Raw genomic sequence first — 19529 nt, 5'->3', positions numbered from 1 at the left:
ACCACCTCAAGCTGAACCTTGGCAAGACGGAGCTGCTCTTCCTCCCGGGGAAGGACTGCCCGTTCCATGATCTCGCCATCACGGTTGACAACTCTCTTGTGTCCTCCTCCCAGAGTGCTAAGAACCTTGGCGTGATCCTGGACAACACCCTGTCGTTCTCCACTAACATCAAGGCGGTGACCCGATCCTGTAGGTTCATGCTCTACAACATTCGCAGAGTACGACCCTGCCTCACACAGGAAGCGGCGCAGGTCCTAATCCAGGCACTTGTCATCTCCCGTCTGGATTACTGCAACTCGCTGTTGGCTGGGCTCCCTGCCTGTGCCATTAAACCCCTACAACTCATCCAGAACGCCGCAGCCCGTCTGGTGTTCAACCTTCCCAAGTTCTCTCACGTCACCCCGCTCCTCCACTCTCTCCACGGGCTTCCACCGGCACCTCCATACCTTCAGGCTCTGATCAGGCCCTACACCCAAACAAGGGCACTGCGTTCATCCACCTCTGGCCTGCTGGCCCCCCTACCTCTGAGGAAGCACAGTTCCTGCTCAGCCCAGTCAAAACTGTTCGCTGCTCTGGCACCCCAATGGTGGAACAAGCTCCCTCACGACGCCAGGACAGCGGAGTCAATCACCACCTTCCGGAGACACCTGAAACCCCACCTCTTTAACCTCTATGGGCTAGGTGGGACGCTTGCGTCCCACCTACGTAACAGCCACTTGCAGCCTGTGGCCCGATTTTCAAAACTTTAAAAATCCTATTACTTCAATTTCTCAAACATATGACTATTTTACAGCTATTTAAAGACAAGACTCTCGTTAATCTAACCACACTGTCCGATTTCAAAAAGGCTTTACAACGAAAGCAAAACATTAGATTATGTCAGCAGAGTACCAAGCCAGAAATAATCAGACACCCATTTTTCAAGCCAGCATATAATGTCACCAAAACCCAGAAGACAGCTAAATGCAGCACTCACCTTTGATGATCTTCATCAGATGACAACCCTAGGACATTATGTTATACAATACATGCATGTTTTGTTCAATCAAGTTCATATTTATATCAAAAACCAGCTTTTTACATTAGCATGTGACGTTCAGAACTAGCATACCCCCACAAACTTCCGGGGAATTCGCTAACATTTTACTAAATTACTCACGATAAACGTTCACAAAAAGCATAACAATTATTTAAAGAATTATAGATACAGACCTCCTCTATGCACTCGATATGTCCGATTTTAAAATAGCTTTTTGGTGAAAGCACATTTTGCAATATTCTAAGTACATAGCCCAGGCATCACGGGCTCGCTATTTAGACACCCGGCAAGTTTAGCACTCACCATAATCATATTTACTATTATAAAAGTTTGATTACCTTTTGTTGTCTTCGTCAGAATGCACACCCAGGACTACTACTTCAATAACAAATGTTGGTTTGGTCCAAAATAATCCATCGTTATATCCGAATAGCGGCGTTTTGTTCGTGCGTTCCAGACACTATCCGAAATGGTAAAGAAGTGTCGCGCGCATGGCGCAATTCGTGACAATAAAATTCTAAATATTCCATTACCGTACTTCGAAGCATGTCAACCGCTGTTTAAAATCAATTTTTACGCCATTTTTCTCGTAGAAAAGCGATAATATTCCGACAGGGAATCTCCTTTTCGGCAAACAGAGGAAAAAAATCACAAAGGCGGGGGCGGTCGGGTCACGCGCATAAGCCCAGAGTCCCTTGATCGGCCACTTGAGAAAGGCGATAATGTGTTTCAGCCTGGGGCTGGAATGACGACATTCTGTTTTTTCCCGGGCTCTGAGCGCCTATGGACGACGTGGGAAGTGTCACGTTAGAGCAGAGATCCTTAGTAAAAGATAGAGATGGAAAAGAAGTTCAAGAAATGGTCAGACAGGCCACTTCCTGTAAAGGAATCTCTCAGGTTTTGACCTGCCATTTGAGTTCTGTTATACTCACAGACACCATTCAAACAGTTTTAGAAACTTTAGGGTGTTTTCCATCCATATGTAATAAGTATATGCATATTCTAGTTACTGGGTAGGAGTGGTAACCAGATTAAATCGGGTATGTTTTTTATCCAGCCGTGTCAATACTGCCCCCTAGCCCTAACAGGTTAACGAGAGTCTTGTCTTTAAAATGCTGTAAAATAGTCATATGTTTGAAAAATGGAAGTTTTCGGATTTTAGAGGAATTTGTATTTCGCGCCACGCCCATCTTTGGATATTGGAGCAGGTGTTCCGCTAGCGGAACGTCTAGATGTATGAGGTTAAAGGTCTTACTCACATCGGCTGTGGAGAGCGCGATCACACAGTCTTCCGAAACAGCTGGTGCTCTCATGCATGTTTCAGTGTTAATTGCCTCGAAGCGAGCATAGAAGCAGTGTAGCTCGTCTGGTAGGCTCATGTCACTGGGCAGCTCTCAACTGCGCTTCCCTTTGTAGTCTGTAATGGTTTGCAAGCCCTGTCACATCCTACGAGCATCAGAGTCGATGTAGTACAAATCGATCTTAGTCCTGTTTTGACGCTTTGCCTGTTTGATGGTTCGTCGGCAGGCATAGCGAGATTTCTTATAAGCTTCCGTGTTAGAGTCCCGCTCCTTGAAAGTGGCAGCTCTGGCCTTTAGCTCAGTGCGGATGTTGCCTGTACATGGCTTCTGGTTGGAGTATGTACGAACAGTCACTGTGGGGACAACGTCATCAATGCACTTATTTATGAAGCCATTGACTGATGTGGTGTACTCCTCAATGCCATCGGCGGTATCCCGGAACATATTCAATTCTGTGCTAGCAAAACAGTCCTGTAGTTTAACATATGCTTCATCTGACCACTTTTTTATTGATCTAGTCACTGGTGCTTCCTGCTTTAATTTTTGCTTGTAAGCAGCAATCAGGAGGATAGAATTATTGTCAGATTTGCCAAATGGAGGGCAAGGGAGAGCTTTGTATGCGTCGCTGTGTGTGGAGTAAAGGTGGTCCAGTGTTTTTTTTCCTCTGGTTGCACATTTAACATGCTGATAGAAATTTGGTAAAACGGATTTAAGTTTCCCTGCATTAAAGTCCCCAGCTACTAGGAGCGCCACCTCTGGGTGTGCGTTTTCTTGTTTGCTTATGGCGGAATACAGCTCATTCAATGCTGTCTTAGTGCCAGCCTCTGACTGTGGTGGTATGTAAACAGCTACGAAAAATACAGATGAAAACTCTTTAGATATGTAGTGTGGTCTACAGCTTATCATGAGATACTCTACCTCAGGCGATAGCTCGAGACTTCCTTAGATATCATGCACCAGCTGTTATTTACAAAAATACATAGTCCACCGCCCCTTGTCTTACCAGACACAGCTGTTCTATCCTGCCGGTGCAGTGTATAACCAGCCAGCTGTATTTTGATAGTGTCGTTGTTCAGCCACAACTCCGTGAAGCATATGATATTACAGTTTTTAATGTCACGTTGGTAGTTTAATCTTCCGCGTAGGTCATCAATGTTATTCTCCAAAGATTGCACGTTTGCTAGCAGAATGGAAGGAGGTGGGGGTTTATTCGATCACCTACGAATTCTCAGAAGGCAGCCCTCCCTCTGGCCCATTTTTCTCCGCTTCCTCTTCACGCAAATCACGGGGATCTCGGCCTGTTCCCGAGAAAGCAGTATATCCTTCGCGTCGGACTCGTCAGACTCGTTAAAGGAAAAAAAGGATTCTGCCAGTCCGTGGTGAGTAATCGCAGTCCTAATGTCCAGAAGTTATTTTCGGTCATAAGAGACGGTAGCGGCAATATTAAGTTACAAAAAAAAAAAACACAATCGGTTGGGGAAACGTAAAACGTATGCCTTCCTCTCCGGCGGCATTTTTAGATGTGTATGAAAATGTGTTTTTTTGCTAAATGCTATATATCCATTGTTTATCAGGAATGGAATGTTGGTTTCCTGTATATCTGACTGTGATATGTGGTACCACCTAGATATCTATATATCCATTATTTAGCAGGAATGGAATGTTGGTATCCTGTATATCTAACTGTGATACGTGGTACCACCTAGATATCTATATATCCACCTAGATATCTATATATCCACCTAGATATCTATATATCCATTATTTAGCAGGAATGGAATGTTGGTATCCTGTATATTTGATTGTGATATGTGGTTGTCTCACCTGGATGAATTCACTTACAAATGCCATCTTAATTTGACCCAGTTTCTCACAACAGGAAAATAACAGCAAATGTGCATTTTTATGTGGATTATAATTAAGGGACATTTTTTGTAGGGCTTGATCCCTTTATAGAGCGACCAACATTTCTGAAAATGGATATATAGCGTTTTGGAGTAAAATCCTTCTTATGTTTCCCCATCTGAGCTCAGAGTAGATGAGAGATGTAATGTTTGTCTCTGTTCTGTTGAAGACCAATCAAGCAGGATAGACCAGACTCCCCTGTACCCAGCTGTGTGTCCATGAAGAGTGAGCAGTCTATGGGTAAACCAATAAACTTTCGAGAGGGAGACTTTTCTACTGAACAAAGGTAAGAATAACTCATGGATCATGGTCAGTAAGTTAAACAACACTGTCTCTAGTCATTTCTCATCTCCAATTTTCCCATTTATTTTTGTTGTTTTCATAATCCATAGGCATTTTTACCCCTAACTACATGTACATATTACCTCAATTTCCTCAACTACCTGGTACCCCTGCACATTGAATCAGTACTGGTACTCCTTATAGCCTCATTATTACCTCAACTACCTGGTATCCCTGCACATTGACTCAGTACTGGTACTCCTTATAGTCTCATTATTGTTAATTTATTGTGTTACAATTTCCTTTTTTTTATTTAGCAAGTTTTTCTTACTTTTTAACTGCGTTGTTGGGAAAGGTCTAGTAAGTAAGCATTTCACGGTAAAGTGTAACCTTGTTATATTCGGCGCATGTGACAAATACAATTTTGATTTAATATGATGTAATTTGAAGCTCATCCGTGAAAACATGTAATAGGGTCTAACGGTCGTCTTGGGCCGAACTGAACATGTTGAACAGAGCATGTTGAACAGAGCATGTTGAACAGAGCATGTCGAACAGAGCATGTCGAACAGAGCATGTCGAACAGAGCATGTCGAACAGAGCATGTCGAACAGAGCATGTCGAACAGAGCATGTCGAACAGAGCATGTCGAACAGAGCATGTCGAACAGAGCATGTCGAACTGAGCATGTCGAACAGAGCATGTCGAACTGAGCATGTTCAGGCTGTCAAATCAAAGCCACTCCTTCAGTATAAAGTTGATTTTAACATGAAAATGTGTCAGTTTGTCCCTTTCACAAGGTTGGAGTAATAACAAGTTAAACTACTTCAGACAGAATATTTTCAAAATTAACATCTAAGGAAGTAATTTTTACCTCTCTCATTGACTTGTCAATCCCCAAACCCTGGTCTGCTTCATATGCGTTCCCAGATAACATTTTTTACATCAGCAGTTGTCACAAAGTGCTTATATAGAAACCCAGTCTAAAAGCACAAACAGAAAGCAATGCAGATGTAAAAGCACAGTGGCTAGGAAAAACTCTAGAGAAAGGCAGGAACCTAGAGAGGAACCAGGATCAAAAGAAAGGGAGCGCTCGAATCAGTATTCTCTGTTACAAACTTTCCTTAACATTATAATTATTTCACAATACTGACCACGGATCAGCTTATATTAGCAGCTATGGCTGCAAATATTGAGGGGTCTTATTCTAATGCTTACCCAATAAAAATACACTAAATCACATATTCGGTACATCATTGCGTACATGTTAAGCTACACATCATAAAATATATTGAGACAAATTACAGACAGTAGTCTACAAGTAGGAAAATAGAACTCAATTGATCAAACATGACATGCATTACAATATGATTGAAATAGGCCTAAAGCCTACTGGTTATATTTTAATGCTCATCTCGGTTTTCATTTGAAGCATAATTTTATATGTCGCTTGTTTGTATCAATTGCAAAGACATCTGCAACTTTGTTCTGTTATCGGCGGTCACAGAGAGACGGATAAACCATGTGATTCTATGTTTAGCAGAGATCTTCTGTGTATGAAGTCACATGGAAGGGCAAAAAAGTATCTAACGACTCACTCAGCTGTTCTAGTGGTCTGAGGCAGGAGGTAGATTACTCAGCTGTTCTAGTGGTCTGAGGCAGGAGGTAGATTACTCAGCTGTTCTAGTGGTCTGAGACAGGAGGTAGATTACTCAGCTGTTCTAGTGGTCTGAGACAGGAGGTAGATTACTCAGCTGTTCTAGTGGTCTGAGACAGGAGGTATGTAACTCAGCTGTTCTAGTGGTCTGAGACAGGAGGTAGATTACTCAGCTGTTCTAGTGGTCTGAGACAGGAGGTAGATTACTCAGCTGTTCTAGTGGTCTGAGACAGGAGGTAGATTAGTCAGCTGTTCTAGTGGTCTGAGACAGGAGGTAGATTAGTCAGCTGTTCTAGTGGTCTGAGACAGAAGGTAGATTAGTCAGCTGTTCTAGTGGTCTGAGACAGGAGGTAGATTACTCAGCTGTTCTAGTGGTCTGAGACAGGAGGTAGATTAGTCAGCTGTTCTAGTGGTTGGAGACAGGAGGTAGATTACGCAACTGTTCTAGTGGTCTGAGACAGGAGGTAGATTACTCAGCTGTTCTAGTGGTCTGAGACAGGAGGTAGATTACTCAGCTGTTCTAGTGGTCTGAGGAAGGAGGTAGATTACTCAGCTGTTCTAGTGGTCTGAGGCAGGAGGTAGATTACGAGTGTTTTCAAGTGCAACGTTAGTAACAATAACAAATAATTTTTGAAACAGCTCAGAGATTTAGCGATTCTCCTACGAAGATTCTAATGATGAACTTAGCCTTAAAATGCTTTTGGGAAACGGATCCCTAGATAAAAACATCTGATAAATGACTAAAATGTCAAATTTAAAACTCATTAATGTATTGAATTATTTGATGTCACAAAATGCCGTTCTTTGTTGCATTTGACTGTGTAAAACCTAGCAGTACTACATATTTCTCGGAAAGTGAGGCAGATGTATAGCATTTTGCAATTGTCTCTCTGAAATGAAACCATCAAGTGATAGATTGTTTAATGACAGACACGTCTTTGTAATCGCATGCCATGATTAGCTACTGAAAAAACACACCAATCTTTTTTATAATGTCTTTAAACAATAACATCTAATTTACCAATATTTCTGAAAATGGATATACAGCATTTTGGAATTAAAGTCTTCTTATGTTTCCCCATCTGAGATCAGAGTAGATGAGAGATGTAATGTTTGTCTCTGTTGTGTTGAAGACCAATCAAGCAGGAGAGACCAGCCTCCCCTGTTCCCAGCTGTGTGTCCATGAAGAGTGACTGGTCTATGGGTAAACCTATAAACTTTCGAGAGGGAGACTTTTCTACTGAACAAAGGTAAGAAGAACTCCTGGATCATTGTCAGTGAGTTAAACAACACTGTCTCTAGTAATTTCTCCTCTCCCATTTTCCCATTTATTTTTGTTGTTTTCATAATCCATAGGCTAATCCTTTTGTCCATTTTCATAGTCCTAAAACAATATTAAACAAACACAACATTCCCTCCCGTGTGTGTGTGTGTGTGTGTGTGTGTGTGTGTGTGTGTGTGTGCTCCCATGATGAGGAGATGTAATCACATGTTTTGTCCACAGAAACCAACAGGAGAGATCAGTCAGAGATTCTCAGTGGTCAGTCTTCCCAGAGTCATCAAACAGACCTGGCCTCCATATTCAGTGTATGTGGTCCTGTTATGTACATTTGTTTTTGTTTACCTCAAGTAAAGTTGATCTGTCAATCATTCATTAATGTGTTAATGAGAAAAAAATTCATCTCTTGCTTAATTTATTAAATTGATTTATTTCAGGTGCTTGAAGAGAATATTATGACATTTGTGAAGAACGAGCTGAAGATGTTCTAGAGGATTCTTAGTCCAGAACTCCCAGAAGGCTTTGAGAGTCAGAAGCAGGATAAGGAAGTGGTGGATGTTGAAGATGAGAAGCAGGAGAGAAGTGCCAGAGAGGGGGCTCTGAAGATCACACTGCACGTCCCGAGGAAAATGAACCAGAAGGAGCTTGCTGACACACTGGAGAAATGTAAGACCTGTCTGCCTCATGTTGAATGCTGTTTTATAACATTTAAAAGCTGTTGCTAAAGTACAGCTAAAGTAGCTGTGTAACTCAATGATATTGTAGCAGCCTTAACACAACACCTAGTGACCTTATCAAGTACCAGCAGGGATGGGTTGTGTTGATTAAAAACTTATTAGGGATAGGCGTCACGCTTGCCTATGTGGTGAAACTGGAGGGCGCGCAATTCAAATAAATAATCATAAATAATATGGATTTTAATATTTATGTACATATGTGTCTGATATCGGCTGAAAGCTTAACTTCTTGTTAATGTAACTGCAGTGCGATTTACAGTAGCTATTACAGCGAACACATGCCAAGCGATTGTTTGAGGATGGTGCCCCACATCAAAATATTTTTACACCAGCACAGGTTTCATACATTCACAAATAACGATTAAATATTCACTTACTTTTTGAAAATCTTCCTCTGATTTGTCATCCAAAGGGTCCCAGCTATAACATGTAGTGTCGTTTTATTAGATAAAATCCTTCTTTATATCCCAAAAAGTCTGTTTAGTTGGCGCCATCAATTTGAGTAATCCACTCGTTCAACATGCAGAGAAAGGAATCCGAAAATCTACCCCTAAACTTTGTTTCAACAAGTCAAAATATGTTTCTATTTACTCCTCAGATAATCTAAAATGTAATCAAACTATAATATTTCTTACGGAAAGAAGCAAGTTCAATAGGAAACCGATTTTAGCAGGTGTGTAATTTCTTCTGGGCGCCCGAAAACACGAACTTCCAAGACTGTGTCCTTCTGCTAAAACTTATATTTCTTATTTGTTTTTCAAGTTACAAGCCTGAAACCTTGAACATAGACTGCTGACACCCTATGGAAGCCATAGGAATTGTATCCAGGGAGCTATATGACCTCAATATGACCTTTTACTTGCCTTTCTAGGAGGATGGTCTCTCTACAGAATTCAAAGTGTTTTCTTTCCAATGGTACCAATTATATGCATATCCTGGCTTCAGGGCCTGAGCACTACTTTGGGCACATCATTCAGATAGGAAGTGGAGAAAAAGGGGCCTAGCCCTAAGAAATTGTTAATATAGGCAGATTAGCGAGAGAGACAACATTAAAAATACCATCAATAATAATATAATCAGTCATACCAGTCTGTAATGCATTATGAAAACATTAACACATTTATACAGTCAGTTAAGAGAATACATTATTATAATTTAAACTTCACAGTCTTACAATACTGTAGGCATTACATTAGACCTAATATTAATATCCTCTGTGTTATTTCTTCATTTAGATGAGCTTGCTGTGATTTGCCAAAGTGAACTCAAATCTAATCTAAAGAAGAAGTTTCAATGTGTATTTGAGGGGATCGCTAAACAAGGAAACCCAACAGTTCTCAATAAGATCTACACAGAGCTCTACATCACAGAGGGTGGAACAGGAGAGGTCAATAATGAACATGAACTGAGACAGATTGAGACAACAACCAGGAAACAAGCAAGACCAGAGACTCCAATCAAATGTAACAACATCTTCAAACCCTTAACTGGACAAGACAAACTTATCAGAACTGTGCTGACAAAGGGAGTCGCTGGCATTGGAAAAACAGTCTCTGCGCAGAAGTACATTCTGGACTGGGCTGAAGGAAAAGCAAATCAGGATGTCCAATTTGTATTTTCATTCCCTTTCCGGGCGCGGAATTTGATGAAAGGGGAAAAACACACTTTGATTGAACTTCTCAATCACTTCTCAAAGGAAATCAAAGAATCAAGAATCTCCAACTACGACAAGTACAGAGTGCTGTTCATCTTTGATGGTCTGGATGAGTGCCGACTGCCCCTAGACTTCCAGAAGAACAAGATCTGTTGTGACGTCACAGTGTCAACCTCAGTGGATGTTCTGCTGACAAATCTCAACAAGGGAAATCTGCTTCCCTCTGCTCTCCTCTGGATAACTACCCGACCTGCAGCAGCCAATAAGATCCCTTCAGTGTGTGTTGACCAGGTGACAGAGGTACAAGGGTTCAATGACCCACAGAAGGAGGAGTACTTCAGGAAGAGATTCAGTGATGAGGACCTGGCCAGCAGAATCATCTCACACATAAAGACATCAAGGAGCCTCCACATCATGTGCCATATTCCAGTCTTCTGTTGGATTTCTGCAGTAGTCCTTGAACACATGCTGAAACATAAGAGAGAAGAGATGCCCAAGACTCTGACTGAGATGTACACACACCTTGTGGTGTTTCATACCAAACAGAAGAATGAAAAGTATCTAGGGAAAAAAGAGACAGGATCACACTGGAATAAAGAGAACATTCTGTTACTGGGAAAACTAGCTTTTCAACAGCTTTTGAATGGCAATTTGATTTTCTATGAAGAATACCTGAAAGAGGCTGGCATTGATGTCAATGAAGCCTCAGTGTATTCAGGATTGTGCACACAGCTCCTTCAAGAGGAATGTGGGCTGTACCAGGACAAGGTGTACTGCTTTGTTCATCTGAGCATTCAAGAGTTTCTGGCTGCTGTATATGTGTTCCTCTCATTCATCAACAACAATGAGAATCTAATGGCCGAACCTCAATCAACATCTAGGAACCTTTCTGTGCTGTTCAGAGACAAGCCTAAAGTTACTTTCTACAAGAGTGCTGTGGATAAAGCCTTACAAAGTGAGATGGGAAACCTAGACCTATTCCTACGCTTCCTTCTGGGCCTCTCACTGGAGTCCAATCAGAAGCACTTACAAGGTCTACTGACAAAGACAAGAAGCAGCTCACACACCCATGAAAAAACAGTCAAGTATATCAAGGAGAAGATCAGGGAGAATCCCTCTCCAGAGAGGAGCATCAATCTGTTCCACTGTCTGAATGAACTGAATGCCCATTCTCTAGTGGAGGAGATCCAATTCTACCTGAGCTCAGGAAGTCTCTCAAAACCCAACCTGTCACCTGCACAGTGGTCAGCTCTGATCTTTGTGTTGCTGACCTCAGAAAAGGAGCTGGATGTGTTTGACCTGAAGAAATTCTCCAGATCAGAGGAAGGTCTTCTGAGGCTGCTGCCAGTGGTCAAAGCCTCCAGAGCTGTTCTGTGAGTACATCAAATTACATATTAGAAATATTCATCAGGAAGAAATATTCAGTTTATAGAATAATATGTATTATAATATGTATATAATATTATATTGAAAAACATATTATTAAATGCACTGATTTTCACATTAATATAACTTTATGACCATACAATTCTAGGAGACGGAAAATGAATCTATATGTTGTTTGAGAAAATAAACCAAGTGCATCTGTCATTGTCCTTCTACACTACTCGTTAAATTAACAGTGTGTTTGTGAAGTCATGATGATCTCTTTGTCAGGCTGTCAGGCTGTGGAGTCACAGAGAAAGGCTGTGCTTCTCTGGTCTCAGCTCTGAGGTCAAACCCCTCACACCTGAGAGAGCTGGATCTGAGTAACAATGACCTGAAGGATTCAGGAGTGCAGCTGCTCTCTGCTGGACTGAGGAATCCCCACTGCAAACTTGAGACTCTGAGGTCAGTATTCCTGTAGTTGGTCAAGAAATGATAACTGTTCACCAGATCCACATGTGTTTACCAGACACACATAGTCCACACCATATGTGTTTGGACGGTGAAGGTTACAGTTTTAAATTTGGTGCTATGCTCCAGCATTTTGGATTTCAGATCGAATGTTTCATATTAGGCGACAGTGCAGAATGTCACCTTTAATTTAAAGTTATTCATACATACCTGTTTTAGCATTTAGATATGAAATCACTTCATGTATCTAGTTCTCTCATTTGAATAAGTCTAATTTATTTGGACAAATTCACTTACACTACCTTTCAAAAGTTTGGGGTCACTTAAAAATGTCCTGGTTTTTGAAAGAAAATGACATTTTATGTCCATTAAAATAACATCAAATTGATCAGAAATACAGTGTTGACATTTTTAATGTTGTAAATGACTATTGTAGCTGGAAACTACTGATCTTTTATGGATTAGCTACATAGGAGTACAGAGGCCCATTATCAGCAAACATCACTCCTGTGTTCCAATGAAACGTTGTGTTAGTTAATTCATTAAGTTTATCATTTTAAAAGGCTAATTGATCATTAGAAAACACTTTTGCAATTATGTTAGCACAGCTGAAAACTGTTGTTCTGATTAAAGAAGCAATAAAACTGTAAAAAATTATTAAATAATGAAGGCTTTTCTATGCGAGAAATTGCCAAAAACTGAAGATCTCGTACAACACTGTGTACTACTCCCTTCACAGAACAGTGCAAACTGGCTCTAACCAGAATAGAAAGAGGAGTGGGAGGCCCGGTGCACAACTGAGCAAGAGGACAAGTACATTAGAGTGTCTAGTTTGATATATATTAAAATACCCTCAAATAAAAGGTGACATTATATACTGTCACCTCATATGAAACATTTGTTCTCAAATCCAAAATGCTGGAGTATAGAGCCACATTTAAAATGTTAGCTTCACTGTCAAAATAGATATGGTGTGGACTGTATACTCAATACAATCTAAATCTGATACCTCACTGTCTGTCTTTTGACTGATACTGCTTTTTAAACTGGTCTGGTCATAATACTTTATTTTCTTTCTTTTTACAGTCTACTCAAATATTCGTACTAGACATACTCTCGTACTCTCTACAAGCAATACTTTGATAATTTGTCATTTATAATAATGATACATTAATTCATGAATAGATATGGCAGGTTTCAGGACACTGATGTACCTGAACATTTTGAAAAAATATACTGCCACTATTTTCACCACCAAAGAATAGCAGTGTGGTTTTAATATGATTTGACTCTTTGCAGGCTGTCAGGCTGTCTAGTCACAGAGGAAGGCTGTGCTTCTCTGGTCTCAGCTCTGAGGTCAAACCCCTCACACCTGAGAGAGCTGGACCTGAGCTACAATCACCCAGGAGACTCAGGAGTCAGACTGCTCTCTGCTGAACTGGAGGATCCACACTGCAAACTGGAGAAACTCAAGTATGTAGAGAATTTATGTCAATATTCATATCAGGCTAGTTAAGACAAACATTCTTACCACCACTTGGACAAAGTTATATACTGAACGTGTGTGTGTGTGTGTTTGTGTGTCCAGCATGTGTGTTTGTCCAGTGTGTGTGTGTGTGTGTGTGTGTGTGTGTGTGTGTGTGTGTGTCCAGTGTGTTTGTGTGTGTGTCCAGTGTGTTTGTGTGTGTGTCCAGTGTGTGTGTGTCCAGTGTGTGTGAGTTTCTCAATGACACAGGCACACACACACATACACACTCACACACACACACTGGACCCCCTCCCCCCCCTACACACACACACAAACACACACACACACACACACACACACACACAAACATTCTTACCAACGCTGACCGTGTGTGTGTGTGTGTGTGTGTGTGTGTGTGTGTGTGTGTGTGTGTGTGTGTGTGTTCAGGTGTAACCCTCAATGACTGTCTGTTCTTCTGCTTCCCACTACAGTGTGGAACATGGTGGAGAGAACAGAATGAAACCTGGGCTTAGAAAATGTGAGTGTTGACTACTGTGAAGAATATGACTAAGAATAAGTCTTAATTCAAGTTAAGTCAAAGTCAAAGACCACCATCATTACTTACTTGGTCATATTAAATATCAGCTGTAGTTCTACAGAAGCAGAAATCAGGGACACCACAGTTTACAAAGAGTTGCTTTGACAATGTGTCTGTATGTGTGTGTGTGGCACGTTCGTGTTACATAAGAAATGTGTGATTGTGTTCATGATGCATACAGGTGTGTGTGTGTGTGTGTGTGTGTGTGTAATTAATGGGAATAAGTGTGTTTTATATTACCATAAAGTATAACATGATCATTCAACAAGTCTCAAGTTACCTTAACTTCTCCTTTTGATACCTAGAAACATCTACATTAAATGAATTAGTGAAAAGTGAGTTAACATTCTAATGTGAATGATGATGATTTCTAATATTGTGTCTGGTTTCATCCATCAGATGTCTGTGATCTCACACTGGACCCAAACACATTAAACCGATGCCTCTCTCTGTCTGAGGAGAACAGAAAGGTGACATGGAGGAGATTGGAGCAGCCGTATCCTGATCACCCAGAGAGATTTGAGTACTATGAACAGGTGCTGTGTAGAGAGGGTCTGACTGGGCGCTGTTACTGGGAGGTAGAGTGGAGTGGGAGAAGGGCTGATATAGGAGTGACATATAAAGGAATCAACAGGAGAGGAAGGGGTGATGACTGTTGTCTTGGATTCAATGACAAGTCCTGGAGTCTGATCTGCTCTGACAACAGTTACATGGCCTGGCACAATAATAACTCCACTACCATAGGCGTCCCCTCCTCCAGCTCCCACAGAGTAGGAGTGTATCTGGACTGGCCAGCCGGCACTCTGTCCTTCTATAGAGCCTCCTCTGACACACTGACCCACCTGTACACATTCACCTCCATATTCACTGAGCCCCTCTATCCAGGGTTTAGGGTTTATCATGAAGAGTCCTCAGTGTCCCTGAAATTATAACCGTGGTTCAAATAATAACCTGACACACTGGACACACAAGCTGGACTCACACACACACACACACACACACACACACTGGTGTCATGAAGTTGCCCTCTTTGAGTACAGGGAGCACAGTTGACCCCCTCCCCCTTGCACCATCCCCCTACCTACCTCTCCCTACCCAGGCCCTGTGAAGGCGGTCGTAAATTCCAAAGGAACTGTCCTACCTAACAGGCCACAGTCTTGAGACTGAGTGGGTTTGGTATAGAGAACAAAGGATTCTTCCATCTCACAGGACGGGGTAACCGAACGACATTTATGTTCTGGAGAAGGTATAAAAGATCGGTGAAGAATCCAGCTACGAACTGGTCCGCTTGGTACAATTTTGTGATACTCAGAAGTTACAATAGTACCATATTACCATAATACTGTTTATATAATAGCCTCAGCTATGGGACTTGCATCTAAATGGTTGTATACAATGATATAATAAGATTAAAGCTATTTGGAATGCGTTGAGATGCTATGTACTGATGTTAATGTGATAGAATGTATTTCTGTTCAAAGCTTAAATCAGTCATCGGCACGCCCCCCAGGGACACAGACAGGACCAGGCGTCATGTGACAAGCCTGTTCTATGTTCACTATAAAACCCCACCCTGATGTACTTTCTTCAGACCAGGCCTCCACTCCGTTACGAGTTGGCCAATAGGTTTGACCATCCAATTCCTCTACTGAAAGTTAACTACACCACGTGGTTAACTTTTAGACTATCGATACCGACAGAATAAGAACAAGTCTTTGATATTAATTATTAGTCTGCAGCTAAGTACTCGATATCATCGAACGCGAAGACCGACGAAACATCCATTCTATAATGACATTAATGAATGTCGCTTTGAATGATCCATTCTAACCGAGAGAGAGAGAGAATGCGGACAAAAACTCTCGAACAAGGACAAAAACTCTCCAACAAGGATCCCGACGACACACTGAGCATAAATATATATATTGATTGCAATTGTTCCCAAATGAGTGAGCAAAGGATTAAAGGATTAGCATATCAATTGTTAATATTTATCAACTCTGTAGGGCCTTCTCAGCTGCCCTTTTATGACCCTTTGTTTAACAAGCCGACATGCCTATTTAGCCCACTAGGGCACATTACTCCACCAATGCTTTGTAACGATAACCAACTGTTTGTATGCTTTCTGTGAATTACTTAGTTTAGTAAATAAATGATTTTAAAACAATTGATGTATGGATGACTTTTAGTAAAGGCTGGATTCGTGCAGATACAACAATTTACGACGTTTGGAATGAGACTGGACGCGAGGTAAAATACACCATTTAAACCAGAAGATAATCGGTCAGATACTATAATATAATATACAATGTTAAAATATAGGAAAGTTATTAGGAAAATTATAACTTTGTAATCTGAATATTTTCCTTGGTGCCCCGATCTCCTAGTTAATTACAGTTAAACGATGAATCAGTTTAATCGCATAATAATAATAACAGGGAGTTATTTTAATAAACATGTCTTCAGTATAATGGTTCCCTAAGACACAACATTTATGGAGCCCCCGTGCGAGGAATCTAAGATAGAATTGGACTTTGCTGTGAAGTTCTATATATTGTGCAAACAGAATTGTTCAAACAGGCTGCTATCTATACAAAAAGTGATTGTGTGTATTTCCACTGGGAGAATCTATATAGAGTGGCTCCAGTCGTATGTCGATAGCAGTGAGTAATAAATTCCAGATACAACGTTTGACATGTTTGAACGAACGGAAATATATTTTTTCCCCTCGTTCATGACGAGAAGTCCGGCTGGCTTAGATCATGTGCTAACAAGACGGAGATTTTTGGACATAAATGAGCTTTTTTGAACAAAACTACATTCGTTATGGACCTGTGATACCTGGAAGTGACATCAAACGTTGTATAGCATAAATCATTAGGGCCTTTTTTAACCAGAACATGAATAATATTCAAGGTGGACGAATGCATTCTCTTTTATAACGTATTGGAACGAGGGTACCCAACATGAACTCGCGCGCCAGGTGTCTAATGGGCCATCATCGTTCCATGGCTCTTGTTCGGTCAGATCTCCCTCCAGAAGACTCAAAACACTTTGTAAAGGCTGGTGACATCTAGTGGAAGCAATAGGAAGTGCCAAAATATTCCTCAGCCCCTGTGTTTTTCAATGGCATAGGTTTAAAGGTAATACAACACATCAGGTATCCACTTCCTGTCAGAAAATGTCTCAGGGTTTTGCCTGCCAAATGAGTTCTGTTATACTCACAGACACCATTCAAACAGTTTTAGAAACTTTAGGGGGTTTTCTATCCATATATAATAAGTATATGCATATTCTAGTTACTGGGTAGGATTAGTAACCAGATTTAAATCGGGTACATTTTTTTATCCAGCCGTGCAAATACTGCCCCCTAGCCCTAACAGGTTTTAATAAGTTAAATTGTTGAACATACCTTTCTAGGTTCTTCCAATTAAATGAGACAACTTAAACAACCCTAATTATGCCATTAGTGGAAAAGCAGACAACAATGCTTTCCAAAATCAACCATCGGGCGCAGGCCTCGTAAAGGTTCTCTCCAGTCTAGCCCTGATGTCTTGCCATCCGAGACTGGCATCTGTCCAATACCATAGTGCACAGCTGAAGCATGAGCAGGTAACGGTAGACATAAAGGGACAGGTGGAGAGAACCGGGAAACCAATGACAAATGCAGAAAAGGGAAACATTCTGCTAGCTATGGAACTGCGTTTGAAAACTGAACAATTAAATGTAATTGCAAAAACGTATGACGATGGACAAGCACAAGCTCTTCAACAAAATCGTTTTCTACAGGAACAAAATCATATGCTACAGGAACAACTCGATTTAGCCAAAACTAAATACGATGATGTCCACGCCAAACTAGATAAATCTGAAGAGTTATCTACAAATAGGAGCGCTCAACTTGACAACATGCATGCTGTTTTGTTGAATGTTACTCAAAATAACACGGTTCTCCTCAAAGCGCGGCAGACCAAAGACGATCAGTTAATGAACACAATCACAAAGTTGGATGACAAATCAGCAGAACTTATTGAAGTCGCTGACCAAATGAATGATGAGAGAACTCAGGTGATGAGGATGGAAATATTGATTTCTAAGCAAGCAGAGGAAATCTCATCACTGAATCTCTCGCTCCGTACTCAGGACCTCTATCTGCAAACCATGACAGATAAGTTTGAGACCGAAAGGAGCAGGTGTGACACTCACGTGTCCAAAATCAGTACTCTAAGCGCTCAAGTGGACTCTGCAATGCAGCACAATCCCACCCTTAGGTACCATCTGGAGGAAATCCAGAATGGTCACGCTCTACAGTGCGACTACCCATCCAAGCAACCGGAGCCCTGTACTCACAGGAGTGAAGACAATAGGTTTCAGACCTTGCCTCCCTCATGTGTCCCTCAGTCTTCTCCTCTTGGCCCTTCGGCACTGAGTAATATGGCGCCTCTTGGCCAACAACAACAAGGCTTGGCTTCTTCTCTTGGCCTTTCGTCCCCAATCTCTCCACAGGATGAAGCCAACCCTCTCCGCCCGCTTGGCGCGGAATACCTTGACAAACTCGTCAAGAATTTCCCCACCTTTGACCCCGTTCCAGGTCAGCCAAATGATACTGAGACGTTCCTAGCTGACATAGAGGACGCGTTGGATGGCTACCCGAACGCTACGGGTTCTGACAGGGTTTACCTGTTGAAGCGAACGTCGAATAGACACGTGACGAGGTTCATTCGTCTACAACAGCAACACGTGCTAATTGACTACGCTAAACTTGCCACAGCTTTGAAATTAGAATTCAGTGGTTCTGCGACTCGCAAACACGATAGCTCACTGGCTAACACCGTCAAACAAGTTCGGAACGAACACCCACAAGCTTACTATCATAGGCTTCGTTCAGCTTACTTTGGCCTACTCACTGAAACAGGAATGGAAGAGCTTTTACCATTCAAACAAATGTTTCTGTCGAACATGTATCCCTCCTTCATTACCATTACCCGCCCACGTTGGCATGCCTATCTTACAACTCAGAGAGCTTGCAAGCACAGCTTTTGAGGCATCAAAAGTTCACAATGCTAAGAGCCCTGACCACTCGGTTCTGAAGTTTGACCAGGAGCACTCACTCCAGTTAGAGGGTGCATTATCAGGTATTGGAGCGTCGAGAGATGACGCACAACAACAGTTTCTACCACGAAACCATGATTCCAATAACCTCCACGGTCGAAATAACTGTAAAGTACGTCGCCATCACCATGACTACCGCTACAATCGACCCGTTCGCTACGTTCCTGCACCCAACCCACAAAAAGTGTCAGAGCACAAGGGTAACAAAGGGTTGAAGGACAATCAAAACGTAGTCCAATGTTGTCCAGAAGTTGTCCAGAAGAACTTAAGCGAGAACAATTTGAGAAAAGGGTAAAAGATAAGTCACAAGGACTAGACGGGGAATTACTGGACACCAGGTCCGCAGAAATTAACACCCATAGCAAGGACGTTAAAGTTCAAATTTCTCCCGCTCTCATTCAAGACCCTATCCAGGGCCTGCTTGATCAAGAAACAAGCCCCCGGGCTTTGTCTATAGACTCTGAAACAAAGGTTGCGAAGAAAAAGATCAAACGCTTCGTAAAAGCCAAGCCCACTCAAAATCGGAAAAGTCAATCTGCTTCCACCTTGAACAGAAATGGCACATCACGTCGTTGCGAACGACCACTCCACTTTGTGGGGAATATGTCCACTAACCACGAATCTAAACGGCCATACCTGGAAACAGTCCTGGAGGACTGCT

At 41.6% G+C, this 19529-nt stretch overlaps 1 protein-coding gene across 1 annotated transcript in view; it reads left to right on the top strand.

Moving 5' to 3' along the window:
- The window catches only part of LOC123743362 (ribonuclease inhibitor-like), a gene marked incomplete at its 5' end in the record, with an annotated part of 40752 nt that extends 27516 nt beyond the window's left edge, over positions 1-13236 (top strand). Inside the window, 2 exons of the mRNA XM_045719562.1 lie at positions 11511-11684; positions 12990-13236. Coding sequence (XP_045575518.1) covers positions 11511-11684; positions 12990-13206 — 391 coding nt within the window. The remainder of the gene's footprint in view (positions 1-11510; positions 11685-12989) is intronic.
- Positions 13237-19529: the final 6293 nt, after the last annotated feature.

This window comes from Salmo salar, chromosome ssa06, assembly GCF_905237065.1.
Source record: "Salmo salar chromosome ssa06, Ssal_v3.1, whole genome shotgun sequence".
NCBI lineage: Eukaryota > Metazoa > Chordata > Actinopteri > Salmoniformes > Salmonidae > Salmo > Salmo salar.
Note: the sequence above shows the minus strand (reverse complement) of the source record. Positions and strands in the feature narration are given on the sequence as shown.